This window comes from Xenopus laevis, chromosome 9_10L, assembly GCF_017654675.1.
Source record: "Xenopus laevis strain J_2021 chromosome 9_10L, Xenopus_laevis_v10.1, whole genome shotgun sequence".
Classification (NCBI taxonomy): Eukaryota; Metazoa; Chordata; class Amphibia; order Anura; family Pipidae; genus Xenopus; species Xenopus laevis.
The window spans coordinates 43,955,245-43,979,542 of record NC_054387.1 but is presented as its reverse complement, the minus strand read 5'-3'; the positions used below and the strand labels follow the sequence as shown (position 1 = coordinate 43,979,542).

The window sequence follows — 24,298 nt, the reverse complement described above, 5'->3', positions numbered from 1 at the left end:
TTTATCACATCTTATATATCCAATGTTTCAGCCCACATCAGGGCCTTTTTCAGGATAAGTGCATAAAGTGTTTAGGTGCATTTATACCCCTACTTCCCCAAAAATTTGGCGCCAATTTTTAGGGAAGTGGGAGTATAAATGCACAATTTTTTATATCCATAGAAAAATTCTGAAGCACACCAGGATTTCTCAATCAAAAAGCTTATTTATTGGATTGACGTTTCGCTCCTCAAAGGATGCTAAAGCACAGGCTATAGTTCTTCATACCTTTAGTTGATAAAATCAGAAGGAAACTCAAGAAGTCATTGTCAGAAACACGTTTATTTTCTCACCAGATAGAGTACATTAAAGTCAGTAAATACCAGCCACAATTATTATTTCTATACAGAAAACTGGTCACTTGCAGAGTGACTAAAAATGTGTACAAGTCTGACTGCACACAGGCATACCTATCAATCCTCAGTAAATGCACAGATTTTCCCTTCTTCATATAAACTTTGAAGATAATGACACTCTCAGTCAGTTTACATGAAGCAGCAATCAGAGAACAATGTCCGTTTCACTTTAGATAGAGAACCAATAGAAAAGGCAAACAATGCGAAACCAAAGAAAAAATAAAATAAAACCGCCCAAATTCCTTAAAGCTTAAGGTGAAATATCCCCTACTCCTGCTAAGATCAAACCAATGTAACCAAGCCTCAGACAATACAGAGACCATAATGTATCAATAGGCTGGCTGTTGCACTCCCAAGAACACTTACACATTATTAATACTGCATAAAGTTGGAGGACACAGCTAGGCGCCTCCTTGTGCGTATAGAGAATGCAATACATAATGTGTGTGGATTTTGGGTTAAGGACTGGTCTCATATCTTACTACCAACAAGAACGAAATCGGTAAATTATTACATTTCAGATAATTGTAGTTTTTTTGAATTTCGCTAGTATACACTTTCCTGTAAATAGGCAAAGTCCAGCAAAGAACGGCAGGAAAGAATCAAGTTTTAAACAGACTAGAAAAATAGATTAATACTATTATGCTCTATATGGCCCTATCTACCAAGGCAGCACAGATTATGGAGGGGAAAATGTGTTGTTATATAAATAAGGCTTGAAAAGAAGCTACATATTATATTTTCCATTAAATTGGCAAGTAAGCCATGTTGTTTTTCTTATCACCCTTACTTCCCCCACTCCCATCTGTTGAAATGAGGGATGTACCAAATCCAGATTTTGGTTCAGTACTCTTTTTCAGCAGGATTTGAATTCAGACGAATCCTTGTGCATGTCCGAACTTAATCCTAATTTGCATATGTAAATTAGGGATGGAAAACTGCTGAGTTGGCAGCTTACTGGTTCATGTATGGGGCCCTTTCGACAGCCTGCTCAAGATTATTATCACACGGGTTTGAAAATCACATTGGCCAAGGACCACATCGAAGCATCCATGTGGTCCTCTCCTGACCACTCTCTATAATTTGATTGCTGGCCTGGGGGGGGGCCCTGAACGATTTGGATCTGACAGACTATTCGAAAAAATATGTGCTTGTGTTTAGTAACCTCTGCAAACAAGCAGATCTTTAGGTGTATGGCCAATTTAAAGCAAATTACAATAGGAAAAGTTCATTACATAGGGAGTTTAACTCGGAGAGTGAATTTTTACCGGAATGTAAATTAAAAAAGTATTGGCACTAATTTAATATGTTAAATCTAATATATTGCCTCTCCAGTGATGTTGGGTTTGGGGGTCAAGAAAAAAAAGACTTCCATAGGCTGAAACACTTATGAATAACCCACTTTTTGCCCTGCCTTCAAGCCCAAGATCACTGCTGCAGCCATGATGGAGTTGGGGGAGGCAAAGATAGGCATATCTCTGGCACGATCCTAAAAAGAAACTCTTAAACATATCAGTATCACCAAGTGCAAATATATGTTTTCAGATAGTTTGTCTGTAGTCTGAGTGTTCTAATTAACCAACACATGGAGTTCACAGGTTGCCGAAGCCAAGTTTAAGGTCACCCAGAGGACCACACTTGCCTTTTGTAAAATTAGGGTTAAACAGAGCATTTTAACAAGCAAATCCCCTTTATAAAGAAACTATTTAAACACTAACCAGAACAATCAAACATGTTTTCTTTTTTTGTTTAAGCTAGATTTGGTTTTTCACCAGGCTCTGCATACCCCTCCATTGTACCGTAGTACAGATGTTTCACATCAGAGCTGGAGTATTATGAAGGCAACAACTGTGTTTATTACTCAAGCCTTGTTCTACTAGTTAAACACTATAAGGAGAGGATCAGACAGTGCCATCTCCTGAAGCAAAAGGCTGGTAACTAAGGTAACAAGAGTCTGTGTAACAGAGGCCATAGGACTGAGCTATATGGGAAAGAATCCAGCTGGAACCGATCCCCTGAAGTGCTGCAAGGTCAGTGCTGAGTCCACTTTATGCTCTTTATGTCAATTCCATCTTGGACCATCTCCCATAATGGGCTGCAAAGAGAATGGAAAAGGTGACAAAATCACGCTATATAAAATTGAAAACATAATTAAACCTACAGGTGGGGGGGGGGGGAGATTTTGTGTTGCTTTCTGTATTATTAAAGGAAAAAAGGCACAATTTGCAGATTGTCAAGGAATATAAATGTCTACATCACATTATGGATGTCCACTTTAAATCCTCACTTAGTAACTACTTTATTCTTGCAGCAGTCCTCTCATTACAGTTGCTCAGACAGTATTCCTATAAATATATGTCTATTTCTAATCACAACGTATATCTTCCTCACCTCATCTCCCGTAGCCGTTTCACTTCTTCAACACATTTATTGACCGTATAATCAACCTCTTCCTCAGTAGTAAAGCGTCCAATACCGAATCTAATCAGCAGAAAATGTGACATGCAATTTTGAAAATACACAATATTCCACAGTCTCCAACAGACTGCACTGGGCTATACAGTAGAGAAGCATAATACAGCTTACATACAAATATCCCAATCTAGTCAATAATGGTTCTGGACCTGTAGTTGCTTTAAAGTATGGTGCTCCACATTCCCATTTGAGCACAAAACCTTTGTGATAAAAACAAATCACAGATTACTATATAGTGAGTAAAAACAGACCTTATAGATGAATGTGCCAAGTCCTCATCTGCACCAATAGCACGCAAGACGTAAGATGGCTCAAGAGAAGCTGATGTGCAGGCACTAGAGTCAGAGTGAAAACCTAGTTAATCAAAGTTTTTTTTTTGTTTTTTTTTTATAGAGCATTTTGTTGTCGTCCCCCTCTCCTGCAAAATAGACTGCCCAGACCGTATACTAAATTGGTAGTATTTGTTAACCTGCATAAAATGTATTATTGTGTGCAGCCGATTCAGGAACAATCAAAAAGACACAATTTTGTTGAATTAAAAGGAGGGCAAAACCAGTTGAACTCAGAAGTTCTGTATGAATTGGGGCTGTAACTTGACAGGCTTTGGGAGTTCTGAAGTGCAAACCCCAGCCTTACAGTGGATATTATTAAAATAGATATTATCTTAAATTCATTTTTTCCAATAGTGAGGTTGCACTGCTAAGGATGACCAGGAGCAGAAGCTGGGTGAGATCTTTGTCAGTGTCTATTTTGCTGAATGACTAAATCTGTAACCTTGTTATGAGCCAAGAGGGCCCTGTCTGAAAGCTGCATCTTAGAAAGGGGCTTGAGTCTAAGAAAGGAACAGTAAACCCAAAAACTGAGTGTATCAATGTAATTAAAATATAATGTACGGTTGCTCTGCACTGGTAAAAGTTGTGTTTGCTTGAGAAACACTACTATAGTTTATAGAAATAAACTGCTGTGTAGACATGGGGGCAGCCATTCAAGCTGGGAAAAAAAGGCTCAGGTTACATAGCAGATAACAGATAAAAAAACATTTTATTGGACAGGGCTTATCAGTTATGGGCTATGTAACATGTGCCTTTTATCCTTTTTTTTTCAAGCTTGAATGGCTGCCCCTATGGCTACACTACAGCTTATTTATATAAAGTATAGTAGTCTTTCTGAAGCAAACACACAATGTTTACCAGTGCATGCTAACAGTATATTATATGTTAATTACTTCAAAACACAATTCTTTTGGTGTTACTGTTCCTTTATGTTGCCCATCAATTACAAAAGAGGATACCAATACATGCTTCATACCTTCCGGATGATAAGGCCACATCTTTAAGGGCCATCAGTAAGCTTTCCCCTTCCACATAAGCAAAAGAAAGGTTTATGCAGCCTGAGGGGCAAGAAAGTTCAATTATTTTCCAGTTATATATGGCCACTCTGTACTTGATATATCCCTCGTCTAAAAGCTACAGTTCCATCATTCATAAAAGCACTAAATTCTGTCATTCCACCTTACACTCCCACCCACATTATTCTGCAAGAAAATCAGAAATAATCCGTGAATGATGCAAACTATAGGTAATACGGAAATACAGATGTAGGACTGTGATCAGACCACACAACCCTTTCAGTTCTGTCCCAGTGGCACATGCGGTGTTTTACCCACGACTACCCTCTACAGGAAAACAGCAGCAGTCAAAACCTCCTCTTTGCCTGTTACAGTTCCCAACATGATGTGGCAGATACGTTCTGGCTCTAAAGCAAAGGATTTTTGCAGAAAGTTAGATTTGAGCTTTACCTACTCCAACTTTACAGTCCTTTACAGCCATTTTTAATGGCCACCATACAAAGTAGAGTATTAGTCAGGCACAAATAACAGTGTCCCAATCTAACAAATGCACTTGGGGAGGGCAGGTTATTACCTGGATACCGCTGCACTGCATCTCCATTTAAAACAACTTCAGGAATTTGCCTCATGATATTCTGGGTGAGTCTTTTGGCCAGAGCGCTGATTCTTTTGTGATCATACTGCAAAACAGATTTATAGTCATTCTCATTTGTGCCTGTAACTCACATTACATTTGTATGTGTAATAACAAAGCTTTAATACTTTAAAGGGGTGGCTCATTTTTAGTATTTTACAGAATGGTCAATTATAAGCAACTTTTCAATTGGTCTTCATTTTTTTTTCATTGTTTTGTAATAAGTTGCCTTCTTCTTTCCAGCTTTCGAATGGGGGTCACTTAAACAAATGATCTTTAAGGCTATACATTTATTGTTATTGCTACTTTTTATTACTTGTCTTTCTATTTATTATTATTAGGGATGCACCGAATTCAGGATTCAGTTCGAGATTCAGCCTTTTTCAGCAGGATTCGGCCGAATCCTTCTGCCTGGCTAAAGCAAACCTGAATCCTAATATGCACATGCAAATTAGGGGCGGGGAGGGAAATTGCTTGACTTTTTATCACAAAACAAGGAAGTAAAAAATGTTTTCTTCTTCCAACCCCTAATTTGCATATGCAGATTCGGTTCGGTATTCGGTTGAATCTTTCACAAAGGATTCGGGGGTTCGGCCGAATCCAAAATAGTGGATTCGGTGCATCCCTAATAATTATTAATATTTATTTATATTATTTATTTTGCAGCCCTTCACATTTGTATCCTAGTCTCTTATTCATATCAGTGCATGGTTGCTAGGGGGATTTGGACCCTAGCAACCAGCTTGCTTAAATTGCAAACTGGAGATCTGCTGAATAAAAAGCTAAATAACTCAAAAACCACAAATAAAAACAAATTGCAAATGATCTCAGAATAGATCACTCTCTACATCGCACTAAAAGTTAACTGAAAGGTGAATCATGGCAAGCAAAAGAAATGAAAAGCCTGAATTATCATTTGTACTGATTTTATTTTAAAATACGAGGACTGAGAACTCCAGCCCCCTTGGGGTATAGGGCCTGCAAATGAAGTAGTATGGGGCCCTGTGATTTCTCATGGAGGTCCTGGTAATATCAATTAAACACAAAGTATTGTTTTTTCATTCTTGCATTATACATATATGGGGGCAGGGTTTCATTTGTTAGGCACCCCCACATACAGTCAGGTAATTTGGTGGGTCAGAGTGGTGTTTAGAATGTGTGTGCTTACTTCCAGCTCTTCCTGAGACACTTCACAGGCTGCTCCTAGCCCAACAGTAAGAGGTGCTGGCAAAGTCCCAGATCGCAGGCCACGTTCTTGTCCCCCACCACTGATCAAAGCCTCCAATCGGACTCTGGGTCTACGCCGGACATAGATTGCTCCGATTCCTGAATATAAGAAAATATCATCAGCATAAAGCTTTATATCAGACCTATATAAAGGCATTCACTTAAAGAAGAAGATCGCAGTTAAATTAACCTTTAGTATATTTCAAATGTCTTCATATTTAACTTTTTGAAATAATTCTAATTCTGCTGCTGTTCAGCCTGTAAATGACAAGGCTCTCTGGTCATTGGGGTAACTGTCCCTAGTCACAGAACTCCTTAGTGACTTCTAATGTCCTTATAATTTACAGTATGGGGTACATTATCCCTTTTAATACATAATCGATACTTAAAGTTCCCTGTATAACTCAGCCTGCAGCCTTGTGCCTTTATATGGTCAGAGAACCCCTCAGTGACTTCTACTATCCTCATCATTTACAGTAGGGGGTACATTATCTCTTATAATACATGAGTGATACACAGAGTTCCCTGTATAACTCAGCCTGCAGCCTTGTGCCTTTATATGGTCACATAACTCAGTGGGCTCAGACACTGCAGGCGCTCAGCCGGAAATTAATAGGGAACGTTGCAGTGTCTGAGCTCATCTTGTATCGTAAGAGTTTGGATTGTTTGCACCTGTTGAGCTCTCGCGGGATGCCGCTGGAGGGGAGACGTGTATCTTAGACGCCGAGTTGGTGAGCTCCGCTTATTTTTCCTTACAAACTGACTTTGTTCACATAACTCAGTGGCTCAGAATATTCTTATACTTTAGAGTAGGGGTACATTATATGTTTTAACGAGTGATACTCAGAATTCCCTGTATAACACAGCTTTGTGCTTTTATATAGTCACAGACCCCCTTAGTGAAGTCTAATATCCTTATAATTTACAGTAGGGGGTACATTATCCCTGAGAATACTCAGAGTTCCCTGTATAACTCAGCCTGCAACCATGTGCCTTTATATGGTCACAGAACTGAGTGGCTCCCAATATCCTTATAATTTACAGTAGGGCATACATTATCAGTATAATAGATCATGCTATTGCTAAGTACACACAATCCAACAGAAGTGCCACTCTCTTAATATCAGTACACAATCTAGTGTAAGGAAAGATAATAACATTTTCTATCGCCTATTTCCAATTATTGAAGTGATGTATTTTTTTCATTTTAATAGCAATATAACAGCTTTGCAAGCATGCTGCCCTCTAAATTTTACAGTTTAAGAAAACCGATAAATGGATGAAGACTGGAGAACTGCAGAGGTCCAGTACCTTTGGGTCCGTAGATTTTATGACCACTGATACTCATCAGGTCTATCTTCATTTGGTTGACATTAAGGGGAATTTTGCCAACAGCCTGCGCTGCATCCGTGTGGAAGAAGATCTTGCGTGAGCTGCAGATCTGTCCTGTGGGAAAAGGGGAGGGACAGGCGTATAGAAAGGGCAACTGAAAACAACTGATTAGATGAGGCTTTCTGGTTAAAGAACTGCAGTTCAGAACCACAGAAGTACATATTGATAGAAGGTGCAATTACCTATCTCTTCTATGGGCTGCTTTACACCTATCTCATTATTTACAGCCATTACAGATACCAGGCTTGTGTCTGGTCGGAGAGAATCTTCCAACACCTATACAAAAAGGTTGGATGAGTTAGTGCGCAATAGGACACATGCAACTGAAGGAACGCTGCACACTTTCACTGCCTCACCTTTAAATCCACAAGGCCATTCCTCTGCACAGGAAGGTACGTTATTTGGAATCCCTCGGCCTCAAGGGAGCGGCACGAATCCAGTACGCACTTGTGTTCTGTCTGGGTTGTTAAAATGTGCCTCTTACGTGATTTGTAGAATCTGGCAACACCCTTGACGTAATGCAGAGACCTTAATGAGATGTGTGGCATTTGCTTCTTAACATACAAAATTATATTTAAAGGTATTACTGCCATGGGAAAACGCAAATACTGATCAACTGTATTAATCTGTCACAATGAGATTCAATCCCGATACCCATAAGCAACAGCCCTGCTTTATGGCCGATACCTATCTCTACAACAGAACATTCTGTCCTGCGTGGAACCAATTTTTAAGACCCGGACCCGACCCCACAGCCAGAACTGCAACCCGCTTTGATCCACTACCCGACCCGGACCCGCAACTGCCTTATCCACAACCCCACCCGCAACCACCATCAAACAGGAAGTGATGGTGTTGCAAACCGACATCATCAAAAGTGGGCAGGGACAGAAATAAGTAATGTAAAACTTTAAAAAGAGTAAATTATAGACAATATTACATAAGATAAGAAATTTAGATGAGACCCGCAACCCGACCATCAGACCCGCAGGGAATACCTGCTCCAGAAAATCCTCCCCTCATTCCGCAGAGAGCCCGACCTTTTTTTGCGGGTAACCCTATCTGATACCCAATGTAAGCAGTCCTGCCATGCTTTATGGCTGAGATTCTAGCTATCTTTATATCAGAACATTCTGTCACAGTGACACATATCATATCTGATACCCATTGTAAGCAGCAATCTTGTCCTGCTTTATGGCTGAGATTCTAGCTATCTTTATAACAGAGCATTCTGTCACAGTGGCACAGATCCTATCTGATTCCCATTGTAAGCAACAGTCCTGTCCTGGTTTATGGCTGAGATTCTAGTTATCTTTATAACGGAGCATTTTGTCACAGTGGCACCGATCCTATCTCCCCCCTCTATTCACTATGGACTCAAGTACAGGCAAAACTTGTATAAAAGCTTCCTGCTTCAGCTGCCCATCTGGAAGGCAGCGGTTTTCAGTCATGTGCCTACTGCAACCTGTTGCCATTGTTACCTTAATTGCGAGATTGTTGGATTCTGTAGCTCCGCTTGTAAAAATGATCTCCCTAGGATCCGCTCCAATCAGAGAGGCAACTTGCTGCAGAAACAAGGGAAACTTAGAATAAACAGGAACTCCATAAAAGCCAACTGCACTTCTCCATTTCATCCATATGAACAAAATCCCTTTCATAACTGGCCCAGGCCACAGTATCTTGTAAATTTTCAGGCCCTTTACCAAGCTGCTAATACAGATCAACTGTCACTATATGTAGCTTGTGAAATCCTGCCATCTAGTGGTGAACACCACAAATGAAAGTTTTTTTGAAGACTAAAGAGCTTTTTTGGCCTTTATCATGATAAATATCTCCACAGGATCTTCTGTCTAACATCACTGTTTTATAATAATTTGACCCTCCTACAAGAAAGAACAGATAACTGGCACTCAGCATGTGACATCTTGGGCAGTATTCTAAGCTAAACAGTATTATACTTCCCACACTTATGTATTATCGGACACAGAACTCTACTAGATTAACCTACTTTACTGAGACGATAAATCACTTACAACAAATTAGGTCAAAGCAAAATCATTATACACACATATTATACCAAACATATTACCTCACGAGCTTTCTCTATGGCTTTTTCAGTCTCCCAGCCATATGCGTGGGTCCTTGAGTGGGGGTTTCCATAATAGTTCACCATATAAGGCAACATTTGATCTAATACCCTAGGATCCTGCAAGCAGAAAGATCACTGAAGAATGCACTGGATAATCCCAGACTTTGATTTCTGGGTGTGATGTTAACTTTTGGAAATTGTTGATTAATTGAGTTTATCTAATAACCATTGTAAGCAGTAGTCCTGACCTGCCTTATGACTGAGATTCTAGCTATCTTTATAACAGATTATTCTGTCACAGTGACACAGATCCTATCTGATACCCATTGTAAGCAGCAGTCCTGTCCTGCTTTATGGCTGAGATTCTATCTATCTTTATAACAGAGCATTCTGTCACAGTGACGCAGATCCTATATTGATACCCATTGTAAGCAGCAGTCATGTCCTGCTTTATGGCTGAGATTCTAGCTATCTTTATAACAGAACATTCTGTCACAGTGACACAGATCCTATCTGATACCCATTGTAAGCAGCAGTCCTGTCCTGCTTTATGGTTGAGATTCTAGCTATCTTTATAACAGATTATTCTGTCACAGTGACACAGATCCTATCTGATACCCATTGTAAGCAGCAGTCCTGCCCTGCTTTATGGCTGAGATTCTAGCTATCTTTATAACAGATTATTCTGTCACAGTGACACAGATCCTATCTGATGCCCATTGTAAGAAGCAGTCCAATCCTGCTTTATGGCTGAGATTCTAGCTATCTTTATAACAGAACATTCTGTCACAGTGACACAGATCCTATCTGATCCCCATTGTAAGCAGCAGTCCTGTCCTGCTTTATGGTTGAGATTCTAGCTATCTTTATAACAGAGCATTCTGTCACAGTGACACATATCCTATATGATAGCCATTGTAAGCAACAGTCCTATCCTGCTTTATGGCTTAGATTCTAGCTATCTTTATAACAAAGCATTCGGTCACAGATCCTATCTGATACCCATTGTAAGCAGCAGTCCTGTCCTGCTTTATGGCTGAGATTCTATACTTCTAGAGAGTATTCAGAGCCCATAATTCAAAGTGTTACTTGGAACCCATTAATTACGTCACTGCAAGATTTTGAGCTATAAATTAGTGTAGTAATTGCATCTCAGCAGCTTTATAATATATCTGTTTATAATAAACAACAGCATGCAGGAAGATTTCAGATGTTTTGCAAAAATACCAGAATTGCCCTTCTATGCTTGACATGTGATGTTTATGAAAAGAAACCACCAATATTGCCCATTGCTCCAATGCCATACAAAAAACGCCCCTATATGTATAGAAGCTCTTAATAATGAAACAGAAAAAAGTGTGGTATGACAGTAAATCAAAGTAATGCATTCACTTTTCACAGGGATTGTAGTATTTAACAATAGTCTTAGATTGAAAAAGGGACTGGCAGTTACAAACCAATGAGGTTGTCGCTTGAACATCCATATACAAAGGGCGGAGATGTGACTCTTCCGACTGCTTCTGAACCCTCCATTCTGCAGAAAAATTACCAATAGAAATGTTTAAAAAGTGTCCTAAAAAATCATTTTATTAAACTGATTGGCTTATAAATATATCAGGTCTGCCACCCGCAGACCTGTAGCCTCCCACGTTTTCATACTGCAATAACCATCATCGCTTATTTATTTATTTGAAATACTTTTTATTGATTTTCGCACCAAGCATTTACGCAATAACATTAATAAATAACATCCATAGGTTCACAGTTAGTTTTGGAGGAGGAGCCACAGCATTGCCATTTCCGATCTATTAACCATCATTTATAGTTCAGCAACATTGTTCTTCTTACATACCTTAAAGGAGATGTAAAGTCAAAAAAATAAAATCCCATTTTCACTTTCTTAAATGAAAAATAAATCTATCTCCAATATACTTTAATTTTTATAAGAAAACTGACTATGCAGTGGAATTCCCCCTTTGTTTTACTTGTTCTGCTGCGGATAGGAAACTTCAGATGGTCCATGACTGCTCTGCAGGGAAATGATATTACTTTCAAATGGCAGGGGCCTTACTTCCCAGAACTTGAGCAGCTCAGTTTGTTTCCCTGTAGAGCAGCCAGTGAATCCACAGACCCAGTACAGTCTGTATATTCTGTTTATTAATCTGTCTTGTTGTATCAGCTTCTATGGCAGATCATTTTTAACTTGTGCTGTTTTGATCATTTATGACGACCCCTAACCATAACCTCCCAACTGAAGCCCAGACCACACTGAGCATGTGCACAGTCTTACAAAGACGTTTAACAAAGTTACAAGATGATGACCCTGTGGCCAACTTTGAAAGCATTTGTTTTATTAGGCTTCTGGTACAGTAAGTACATGTTTATGTTTAGTATACAAAATAGAGCATTTCTAGCATTATTCTGTTTTAGACTTTAGTTCCCCTTGAATGGTGTTTGCTTCAAAGTCACCTGTACTGGGCTAGATGTCCAATGAATAATGAGGAAGCTCAGTCCCTCAATTTCACCCTATTAGCGTGTGGTCTACCTCATTGCAATGGATTGCCTCGGCTAAGCACGACTTCCGTCTCCAGGTCACATATAGATCAGCTCATGACATTGTTTCAACATAAACAACCCTACCCATCTATATCGTTCACTTAACCCATACATTATGCTGCTCTCTCCACGTCTGTGCGTCCACATTTCCACCCAAGTCTACCTAAATACCTCACTATGCGTACAGCCCTACCTGTCAGTGCAGGACGTATGGGGTTAAGTTCTTTCTGGAGGCAGGACAAACTAAGTTTTTCTTAGGCTTTTCCTCTTCCGGTGTCTCCTTCCACCCTCAGTTTTTTGTTTGTCCTGCTCTGAGGTGGACACAATCAACAATGAGGCTTCATTAGAAGCAATATGTCAAGCAGCTACCTGGGCATCCTCACACACATTTTCCAAGTTCTACAAGTTTGATGTTTTCCATGCTAATCATTCTCAGTTTGGCAGGAAGGTGGTACAAGCAATGTTAAAAAAACATTAGAAAATCCCCTTAAAGCGCCTAACGCGTTTCATGCTTATCTAGCAGTTAGTCATAGGCAAAAATCTGATTAGTCTCTCCTTTTTTGTTCCTTAAATACTAGCTCTCATAGTCCCTCCCCTCAATAAAACCAATTACAATCTTCCACATGTGTTACAACTGCCATATATCATCCACAGGGCTAATGGGTTTGTTCAACTTCTAAAGAACTGAATTCAACTGTGACCAAAAAATGTATACAAAATTAAACAATACATCAATTGTTGCAGCAAAGGTATTGTTTATCTCATTACTTGTACTAAGTGTGGTAAGCAATACGTGGGCTGTACAATTAGATCATTAAAAGAACGTATCAGAGAACACATTAACCAAGTGAGTAATACTAAACTAAGTAACAAAACCAATGTCACTAGGCATTTTCATCAATGCAATGGTAGTAATTTACAGTATCTTTCTATACAGGGGATAGAACAAATCAAGACTGGTATTAGAGGGGGAGATCTTCTAATGAAATTAAAGAAAAGGGAGGTTTATTGGATTTTTCATTTACAAACCAGGTTGCCACTTGGACTCAATTATACTTTCGATGTTACTTGTTATATCCAATTATATTTATATTATTTTATACTGTGTTAATTATACTTTTAAATGCCCCGCAACATGGATTATTTAACACATAGATCATTTCAAGTTGAACAAAGCCATTAGCCCTGTGGATGATATATGGCAGTTGTAACACATGTGGAAGATTGTAATTGGTTTTATTGAGGGGAGGGACTATGAGAGCTAGTATTTAATTAACAAAAAAGGAGAGACTAATCAGATTTTTGCCTATGACTAAGTGCTAGGTAAGCATGAAACGCGTTAGGTGCTTTAATGGGATTTTCTAATGTTTATTTAACATCTTGATGTAGTAAACTATATTTTTTAACTTATAAACATGCTTTGGAGAATTATTTAAGTATATATGGTTGTACCTCTGTTTGGTCACTAGAGGGCATGCTTAAGACTGATGTTTACTGACCTCTACTTCCAAGTTGATTGATATAGTCCGGCACTGCAATTCCCTACCCTGTTTTTGGACGGCTTTGGGACATCCCCATACGTCCTGCACTGACAGGTAGGGTCGTACGCATAAAAGGAGATTTGTTTACCTGGTAAATCTCTTTTGCGTAGGCCCTACTGTCAGTGCAGCATCCCGGCCTAGGTGTGGATGCCGGTTGCTGCTGTTCCGTAGTTAGATAGGGAGTTAGTTGCAGGCCTGGACTGGGAGTCAAAATAGGCCCTGCCATTCCAAGTCCACAGAGGCCCTAAGGGCAAGGCCAGACTTGGCGTTTTTACGTTGCGTTTTTAAAAATGAACAGCCAGGCGTAAATACGCATAAACTGCGCTACCACTGAAACTAATGGAAAACGCACTATGGCAATTCACACAGGGCGCTTGCAAGCTGAAATCCGCCACAGGAAGCCAGTATTGGCGTTTTTTAGCAGAAACACCAATACGTCAAGAAACTACCACATCAATAAACTCTATGGAATCTGCATGTTTGAAACCACACTGTACGTAAATACGCAGCGTATTTTAAATATGGCGTCCTAATTCAATGAGAAGAGAAGTGCATGTTGGGAAAATAATCGTACGTGCTGAAAAACGCATGAAAAACACATGTTGACGGTCGCGTGTGTTTTCAGTAGCGTATTTACGCCTGGCTGTTCTTTTTTAAAAACGCAACCTAAAAACGCCACGTCTGGCCTTACCCTTACAGCCCTCAACCAGCCCACTATGGCTATATGGTGACTTTCTATGGAACCATACAGCAGCCCCTCTGGCATTTGCCAGAACCCACAGATTGCAAGTCCGGGCCTAGTTAGTTGTATATACTCTGTGCATCTCCATTCATAGACTTTACAATCAACGGAGGGTGGAAGGAGACACAGGAACAGGAGGAGCCTAAAAAACTGCCTCCAGAAAGGAGAACTTAACCCCATACATCCTGCACTAACAGTACGGGCCTACGGCAAAAGAGATTGACCAGGTAAGCAAATCTCCTTTTTACGCCAATCACAATAACCTCCAGCCCTAGTATTTTCATGTGACTGGCCCCCAACACCTTATTGACGTCACATTGCGTAACTTTCGCCCCATTACGTCACACCACTTGCACTGCACTAAAGGTGGACACACAAGGGCCAATAAAAGCTGCCACAGACCGAGTCTAGAAACAGACCAGTGAGTGTCTGTAAAGCACCTCGTTACCCCTACACATGACATTCAGACAACTCTACAGCTACATCTGCTATCTCCACACCGCGGCCTTCTCTCCCCCGCGTACCTTTCCTCTCCCCATGACAAGCCCTCGCAGTGCGACTTTGCCCGCAACTTCCCGCTGTCAGTAGGCTCCGAAGGGCTCCCCTGTACATCATCTCTCACAACCGTATTCCTGCGCTGTGACTTGTGTAACAAACAGGACCGGATACACACAGGTAGGCGGGGGCGCTGGTAGGCGGGGCAGGTGGCCAACTTCCGGAAGGGGAGGAGCGAAAAGGCGTCACTGGGAAGGACGCGGCCCTGTTGTACTGGGAGCCGCCAGGGACATTGCAGAGGTGAGTGCGCCAGCGTGGGTCGGAGGTAATGCTAGCGCCATGATATGTTTAGAGAAACAGCGGCATAACGGTGCTACAGGGAGGGGAAGAGTGAGGGAGTGGCTCGGGCTATTATAATAGCGGGGAAGTGTGTGTAGGGATGAGTTACAGTGACAGCACCGAGGGACAGCACTGCTACTCAGTAAGGGGAGCCAATATTGACAGTGGCTCTGGGCAATAACATGGAGTAAGGGAGTTGGGGTGTACCATGGGCTTTGGGAACAACGGGGGAGTCCAGATTACACCATGCAGTGAAGGGGTCAATAAGGGGAAGGGGATTTATTAGGAGGGGGTTCTATCATGGGATCTTGGTACTGCAGGGGGGAGGTCACTAAGGGGGAGGCTATTTATTGGGATGGGGTTCATATCCTGCAGAGAGAGAGAGAGATGGTTATATATATATATATATATATATATATATATATATATATAGTTAGTGGTTTGAGCGCATAAGCCCATTGATCCATTGTGTTGCAATATCACTTGTAGGATCCTCAGAGCCAACTTGGTTTGAATGTAATGTGCGCAGTTGGCTGCTTTTATGTTTCATGAGTCATTTCATATTTGTGCAAATGCATCAAATTTACATAAACAGGTTTTTAGTTGCAAGTTTATGTTCATAGACTGGCCAAATCCACATTAAAGGAAAACTATACCCCCAAAATGAATACTTAAGCAACAGATAGTTGATATCAAATTGAATGACGTATTAAAGAATCTTACCAAACTGGAATATATATTTAAGTAAATATTGCCTTTTTACATCTCTTGCCTTGAACCACCATTTCGTGACTCTATCTGTGCTGCCTCAGAGATCACCTGACCAGAAATACTACAACACTAACTGTAACAGGAAGAAGTGAGGAAGCAAAAGGCAGAACTCTGTCTGTTAATTGGCTCATGTGACCTTCCATGTGGTTTGTATGTGTGTACAGTGAATTGTACGATCTCAGGGGACGGCCCTTATTTTTTAAAATGGCAATATTCTATTTATGATTATCCAAGGCACATACTACTAAAAAAGTATATTATTATGATAATGGTTCATTTACATGAAGCAGGGTTTTACACATGAGCTGTTTTACTCAGTATCTTTTAATAGAGGCCTACATTGTTTGGGGGGTATAGTCTTCCTTTAAGGGGAACCCCACACGATGAGGGGCAGTGTCTCCAGACTGAGCATTGGTCTGACCAGCTATAGCTTTTATACTGGCCAAATCTCCAAGATCAACGCCTAGTCTTAAAAACATAAGGCCACCGTTAAAGGGACGGATGTGGGGTGCCTGAACCATGTGGCAGTTTGACTATTCTCCATGCAAAGGGAGAGTGGGGGCTGGGTTTCAGGGCACATCATTTATGTGGAAGGAAAGAAGCAAAGGGAATTGTAAGAGGGGTTGAACTCTGGCAATGTGGTATAGAACCAAGGGGTAACAAAGCCAGTTGTTTAAACATTGTATTGGGGTGGTGGTTAACTGGAAAGCCAGTAAGGATGATCACCTGTTACTAGAATGGATGTGGAAAGAACTGGCCCCTTTCCCCTTCAAAAATGGAGCACCATCCATGGGCAGAGCAGCTAATAAGGCACTTGTTTAGAATAGATGTACGTTGTAAGACTGCATAGAAACCAGTAGGATGCAATTTTAAAGGAGAAATTAATTCAATCAAGATATATCTCACTCTCTTGTAGATGCCGGTGGCCGTAGGACCATATGGGCAGTCACAGCCCAATTGCTTTGATAGAGTAAAGATGGGCTTCATGATGGGATTTGCCGTGGGCATGGCAGCTGGCGCTCTGTTTGGCACCTTCTCCTGTCTGCGGTGAGTAAATAAGGGGGAAGATGTAGGGAATGTTCATTTTTAAAGGACCAGCAGCCCCATGAAATGTACTTTTGGCTCTAAATCTGTCCTAATACTTTAGAGCAGTGATCCCCCAACCAGTAGCTCATGAGCAAAATGTTGCTCACCAACCCCTTGGATGTTGCTCCCAGTGGCCTCAAAGAGGGGCTTTTTTTTCCAATTCCTGGCTTGGAGGCAAGTTTTGGTTGCATAAAAACCATATGTACTGCCTCCTGCTGCCAATTCACACAGGGGTTACCAAATAGCCAACCACAGCCTGTATTTGGTACCCTTTGAATGCTTATGTTACTTTCCAATTTGAATGTGGCTCATGGGTAAAAAGGTTGGGTACCCCTAGTTTAGACCATATACAGTAGAACCCTGATTTTATATTGTCCTAGGATTGATGCTGTTTTTTCGCAGTCCCATACACGCACGACCATCTTTTTTTTCCCCCCACTCAATTTTATGTTTTACCAGAATGTATGCCATTTTGACACCATCCCCTGGGGAACCTAAAACCAGGGTTCTACTGTAGTTAATTTTGATAGTTCTAAAGGGCACACATGGGTACCATTGAAGGCTAACACCGTAATACAGGTATGGGACCTGTTATCCAGACTACTCAAGATCAGATAATGGATCCTCATAGTTTGTCTACTAGAAAATCATGTAAGCATTAAATAAACCCAATAGGCTGGCTTTGCTTCCAATAAGGATTCATTATATCTTAGTTCGGATCAAGTACAACATATTATTTTATTATGTAGAAAAAGGAAATTGTTTTTAAAAAATATGGATTATTTGATTATAATGGAGTCTATGGGAGACGGCCTTTCCATAATTCGTAGCTTTTTCGATAATGGCTTTTCTGGATAATGGATCCCACAACTGTATACTTAAATGCATAGAAAGCCATTTTATTTTTTTTTTGTATTACTGGCCCTTTTATAGTGTGCCATTGCTTAGATATGAAGATATGAAGTGTATAACATTACTTAGCTGGTTATATGCAGTCAGGTATTAGAATCAAATTGGGAGCAGAATCAGTAAATACTATTAGTGAGCATGTCGGAGACCTCTAGTGACCAAACAGAGGTAAAATCACAGTTTCAATAATTTCTCCAAAACATGCTATTAAGTAAAAAAATATATTTTATTCACATCAGTAGTTAAAAAACATGTATAGTATTCCCTCTAACGCCCAACGCGTTTCATGCTTACCCAGCACTTAGTCATAGGCAGAATATGCAGTCAGGTAAACAGGGCTTTTCAGAAGATGCGTACAAGGATATAAGCAGTATGGCAGCTCTATAGTGGAATTATGTTCTGTGTGCATAAAATAAGGTAAACCCTAGGGATGCACCAAATCCACTATTTTGGATTCGGCCAAACCCCCGAATCCTTTGCGAAGATTCGGCCGAATACCGAACCGAATCCGAACCCTAATTTGCATGTGCAAATTAGGGGTTGGAAGGGGAAAACATTCTTTACTTCCTTGTTTTCTGACAAAAAGTCACGCAATTTCCCTCCCTGCCCATAATTTGCTTATGCAAATTAGGATTCGGTTTGGCTGGGCAGAAGGATTTGGCCGAATCCTGCTGAAAAAGGCCAAATCCTGGCTGAATCCTGAACCGAATCCTGGATTCGGTGCATCCCTAGTAAACACTACTCAGAGTTGTAGCACAGGGCTGTCCAACTGCAGGCCCATGGGCCGGATGTGGCCCTCTAAAGGATTTTTATGACCCTATGTTTGCTTAAAGGCTCCATAGACTTCACTGTATCATTTTGATTTAATCCAGGCCCCCTAACATGCTATTTGACAATTGGCCAACCACGTTAGACAGCACAGTTGTAGCACATACAGATGTACACAATTCACTGTAAGAAAGCTACCTACAACAGTCATTGATGATCGGAAATAGAGTGTGAGCCTTTCAGCCTTTTCAAGCCTCGTTTCCTTTCCATACGTGGGACTGCGGTAATGGAATATTTGCTGCTGTTTTGCAGATTTGGAATGAGGGGACGGGAGCTAATGGGCGGAGTTGGGAAGACCATGATGCAAAGTGGCGGCACCTTCGGAACGTTTATGGCCATTGGGATGGGAATTCGATGTTAATCTATCTTGTTTTGTTTTTTTGTCTGTTCATTAATGATCTGCACAATGAAGCTATGAATAAATTCACTGTGTATTGTGTCTGTTCTCTTGTGGTTCAGTCAGTAAGAACTGCTTCCCTGGGGATGCTTGAAAGCATTTATTCGTCAGTATACGTGGGGGCCCCACATAAATGACAGACTTGGTTGTATTTACCTTTTATAGAAAGCAACTGCTTAAAGGATAAGTAAACCATTAAAATAAGTGAATGTAAAATTGATTAGGGTGCTATTCTAAGAACTTTTCCAATGTACACCAATTAGTCAAGGAAGTTGTCAGGAGAAAGAAAGAGGCTGCTTTAATGTTCTTCTGGTTAGGAAAGATTTGAGAAAGGGTTCTAATTGTTTTGGTAACCAGAAGAACATCAGACCAGACCTCATTCTTTCTCCTGACAATTTCCTTGAATACTTTGTGGTCAGACTGGTTGGAAAATGACAGACAGGTGGCTCTGTTGTAACATATTAACAATACATGTATCCTTTAATACCTTGGAATTAAAAGAAAATTTTGTACATTGCAAAAGTGCTTAGAATAGTACCCTCATCAAATGTATTCACTGGTTTACTTGTCCTTTAACTTGGCATTGCCTTAGTCTGCTCATAGGTTGTCAGTCAAAGGTCAAAAAACTCTTCCAGCACCTGTGGGCAGGATCTACTGCTGAAGAGAAAGTAAGTATTGGGAAAAGGTAAATGATCAACTCAACCTGGCACAAGGAATTATGGGCTGTGGGGAGGATTGTGCATGAGTGGGAGGGCTGTTGCTATTAACAAGTTCCATAGATCCCAGTGATGCTGCAAGCCTATGCGTTGCCTAGGGTAGTGCCAGATCATACATCAACACCACTAGCAGGACTACCCACAATGGCAGCCAGTAAATCAACCATCTTTTAAATCTTCTTTCTACTGACATGGGGGGCATCCTGGAGGGGGATCATCCTGTGATCCAGATACATTTCATGTGATTGTACAAGTATAGGCCCTATTATCCAGAATACTCAGGAGCTGGGATTTTCCAGATTAGGTATGGGGATCCAAACTACAGAAAAATCGCCAAAGTCTGCTAAAAATCATAGACATTAAAGAAAACCCAATAGGGTTGAGGGTAGAGAGGATTGAAATCCTGGGCCACGAAAAAAATCTTCCACGGTTTTGTCCTATATTTGATCGGGTCTTTGGCTGGGGCAGAAACGTGCTTTTCTCACCGGTTGCTTGTGCTATCATCTCCAACTGTTCACCAAATAGACTTTGCCCTTGAAGGCCATAGCCGTCAGAGCCTTCTTAGAGCTGAGGTCAGTCCAGTGTTTTACCAGAGCACTTTGCGACTCTGGTGGCTGATGCCTACTATGAATGGAGGAAGGCATCTCCCAGAAGGGCATTTGCATCCACAATTTTGGCAGCTGGTTAAGATAAATCAACGTGAGGTGTGTTCTCCCATCAGCTCCTGCTCCAATCATCCATGGCCCAGCTAACCCATGCCGCTGCAATGACATGCCTAAATGAACCAGATCCAGCTTTAAAAGAGAACTAAAGCCCCTACCTACTACCCTAGATAGTCCCCTGCACAGTAAATTACCCCTGAAAGTGCCCCTAACACAGTACTTGCGTATCTGTGTAGAGTAAGTGCAGCAGAGCTCATGGGCGCCATCTTCTGGCTTTTTGGTATTCTTCTGGTCCTCTGTTCCCTTCTGCAATTTCCAGCACATGCACCAATAAGGTGTTCATTTAAAGGACCAGTAACACAAATTTTTTTTTTAAGTTCAAAATACACACTACCCTTTTCCACCTGCAGATCCATCTCTCAGAAATGGTACTATGATCAATGCTTAATAAAAAAAAACCATTATAAAACGCTGCTTCCGGATGTACTCTGTCTTTCCCAAAAGGCGACTGCAAGATCCAATGTGCATTGCTCAACATCTCCTCCTTGGCAGCCTTCTAAACCAGAAGTTTGTTTTGGCGGCAGGCAGTGTAACTTCTTCGGCATCATTTATTTCTGTAAAAGCAGGGGGAGAGCTGAATTAATGCACGCAGGGATTTAGGAGGGTTCTTCATTAGTTTTTAGATTTATTGCTGACCAGTGTGCTGCTGTAGTCCGTCACTCGCCTGCTTTTACAGAAATAAATGACGCCAAAGAAGTTACACTGCCCGCAGTCAAAACAAACTTCAGGTTTAGAAGGCTGCCAAGGAGGAGATGTCGAGCAACGCACATCGGATCTTGCAGTCGCCTTTTGGTAAAGACCAAAAGTACATCCGGAAGCTGTTTTTTATAATGGTAATTTTTTTTATTAAGCATTATTAATAGTACCATTTCTGAGAGATTGATCTGCAGGTTTGAATCTGAGCTGAATGTTGAGGATCCGTTTCAAACTCACTGAACAGTTATGTCCCATGTGGCCCCCCTTATAGTCACTGACTAACTCAGAGTTGAGAGCTGAAAAGCAGGAAGTCCTGTTCGACATCCAGTCACTCCAGGCTTTATATGTTACATTTTGGTTAATTAACTATATTAGAAACCTGTGTGAACAGGTGAACAATGGGGCAGTTTCAGTCTGGGTTTTAGGTGTGAACAGTACAGGGCTTTAGGGTGTGAACTAGTGATGTGCGGGCCGACCCCTGGACAAAATATCTAGTATAGGTAAATTTTAAAAAAACTGAAGAAGCTGCTCGGATGAAAATCTTCATTGATTACTCAGCAAGTCCAGTTGTTTTAAAATTTACCTATACTAGATATACCATGACCTGGATGAATGAAAATCCTCATAGCCCTGGACAAAATGCACGGGTCGCGACCTAGTACTTACGGCGCTGGAATTTATAGATTTCCGCCTGCCCCGCCCCTTTTGAGATGTCACGGCGGGGGCAGGTAGGGAGCGGGCGGGTTAGGGTCGAGAAACTCTCGACCCGCACATCACTAGTGTGAACAATAGAGGCGTCACAAGTGTGAACAATACAGGAGGATCACAGGTGTGAACAAAACAGAGGATTAGTTTGAATTTGATTAAACAATGCAGGGGACAGTTAATCTCTGTAGTGATACCTTTTAGGGAGCTAGCACACGGGGAGATTTAGTCGCCTGGCGACTAATCGTTTCTTCTGCGGGGTGACCATATCCCTGCCTTCCGCCTGCTATAATGAGAAAACGCCAGCGTCAATGCACTCAACGGCTCATCAATTTCTGAAGTGGCACAAAGTTTCCTCATAAGGCAATTTCGGAAATCAAAGCACCGTGAGTGCATTGGCGCTGGCATTTTCTCATTATAGCAGGCGGAAGGCAGTTCGGGAAGATTGTCACCCCGCAGAAGAGGCGATTAGTTGCCAGGCGACTAAATCTCCCCGAATCTGCCTGTGTGCTAGCTCCGTTAAAGTTTACACATGGTAAGCGGACACAGCAGGCAGACTTGATGCGGGGGTGGACAGCCCTGATCTAGGGTAGTACGTAGGGTCTTATCTTATTGGGGGAGTTTAGTTCTCCTTTAAGGAGTTGTTAATGGCACAGATAATTCCCGTCTACATCATGGGGTACGTCCCGGTCAGGATCAGTGATATCCTCAGATGAGGCTAAGGAAATCTCTCCCTCACTGAGCTCAGAGTCCCTGATATCCTCAGCAGATGCTGCCTTTCTCTTGCCTGATGAGAGGCTGGGCAGACAGTTGGTTAACAAACTTGTCCAATGATGAGGAGAGATTTGCAATTGCCTGCAGTAGAGTCCTGCAGCGGGTCGGGTACCGGGTTACCTGCGGGTTGCGGGTAGAAGTCCGGGTGTGGGTCGGCGGTTCTGCGGGGCGGCCCGTGGATCTTCTCAATAGTGAGTTTTACTCCTTTTTGCTGATCACGTCTAATTCTGATGATGTCACTTCCGGTTTACGACAGCACTTCCTGATTCTTGATGGTCAGCGGGTCCAGGTTGCGGATAAGGTACTTGCGGGTCAGAATGCGGGCCTTTGATCCCTATTTTAGCTTGCAATAAAGACTTTTTTCCTCTTCAAGTGGAGTGCCGTCCATTCCTTTGGCACAGTTTGAGTTAAACGGTGGGGACGCTGCGGACTGAGCACCCCTGAAGAGGAGCAGAAGCTGCTATAGGAGGGGAAGCTGAGCGGTCTCCTAGGAGAGACAGTTGGTTGGCCTGCAGCCTACTTTCTCAGAGGGGTCCCGGAAATGAGTTAGTCAAAAGAGCCGCTCTGTCTGGCCAATCACTGGTCCCGGCAGCGTCTGTGGGACGTCAGCTTGTGTCTAAGGATTATGGACCCCAGCAGAAGCATCCAGTGCTGGTGCTATCCTCCGAGTACAGGAGCGGTCCTGACTCTGGTCTCATCTGGGGTGTCAACGCTAGTCATTGACCGAAGACTCCTTTTGTGGGGCCTCCTAGAGGCAAAGCTTCTACCTCCTTGTATGCAGGACAAAAAAAAACCCCAGACATATGGAGTTAAGCAGGAGGGAGATGGTGGAGTTCAGCCTTTTTGGCATCAGTGTCCTGCCTTCTGGATGGAGGAGCTTTACCCCTTGGTTCCTGTGCCCCCCCTCCCAAGGTCATAAGAGAAATAATTCTAAATGGCTCATTTTTATTCTATGCCAGCAGAAAGCCAACAACTTGCTGTCATATGGCCCCTGTGCATGTCGTTTCTAACACAGTAGCTATTGCTACGACAAGAGAAAAAATTCCACATGTGCCATTAGCTTTTGTATGCCATTCTTGTGCTGCTGTCTAAAGGCAGCCATATTTGTGCAAATTCTGCATGGTTCCTGACTGATCAGATAGTGTACAATTGGCTGCCTTTCTGTTGCATCCCACCAAATATGGCTGCCTGCACTGGGACCTCCTTTTCATCTACGCACCTTTTAAACGTTTAGTCCAGTGACATCAATTACATTCTAAAACACATTCTGATCTCTCTGTGGTCAGTGGTCTACATAATGCAAAAGGGTCCTACAATGAGACTCCTGCCTGTTTAGTTTTTTTTTTTTTCTTGCTTTGGCATTAACTTCCACCCCACTGAGAAATTAGGAAACTATTTTGCTAGGAACAACATGACATAACCGGTTAAAAGGATCCATTATTTGCAGGATGTAATCTGCCT

The 24,298-nt window shown here is 41.6% G+C and overlaps 2 protein-coding genes across 5 annotated transcripts; one reads left to right on the top strand and one right to left on the bottom strand.

Annotated features, from left to right (window-relative positions):
- Positions 1–302: 302 nt before the first annotated feature.
- Positions 303–15,063, bottom strand: nfs1.L (NFS1 cysteine desulfurase L homeolog). The gene is made up of 13 exons (XM_018235234.1): positions 14,924–15,063; positions 11,018–11,094; positions 9,561–9,677; positions 8,953–9,036; positions 7,828–7,980; positions 7,654–7,747; positions 7,391–7,525; positions 6,021–6,178; positions 4,793–4,898; positions 4,179–4,260; positions 3,122–3,205; positions 2,787–2,876; positions 303–2,490 (listed from the first exon to the last, which is right to left on the bottom strand). Exons 1-13 carry the CDS (start codon positions 15,012–15,014, stop codon positions 2,427–2,429), a joined length of 1,335 nt encoding a protein of 444 aa, XP_018090723.1. The 5' UTR covers positions 15,015–15,063; the 3' UTR covers positions 303–2,426.
- romo1.L (reactive oxygen species modulator 1 L homeolog) lies at positions 14,845–19,266 on the top strand. Of its 4 annotated transcripts, none has more exons than NM_001171647.2 (3): positions 14,845–15,074; positions 16,921–17,051; positions 19,080–19,257. In NM_001171647.2, the coding sequence occupies exons 2-3, from the start codon at positions 16,921–16,923 to the stop codon at positions 19,186–19,188; spliced, it is 240 nt and encodes a 79-aa protein (NP_001165118.1). In that variant the 5' UTR covers positions 14,845–15,074; the 3' UTR covers positions 19,189–19,257. The 4 variants fall into 4 exon arrangements, with proteins under 4 accessions (NP_001165118.1, XP_018090079.1, XP_018090080.1 ...); XM_018234590.2 differs by having other exon boundaries at positions 15,068–15,194; positions 19,080–19,266; XM_018234591.2 differs by lacking the exon at positions 14,845–15,074 and adding an exon at positions 15,176–15,219 and having other exon boundaries at positions 19,080–19,266.
- Positions 19,267–24,298: the final 5,032 nt, after the last annotated feature.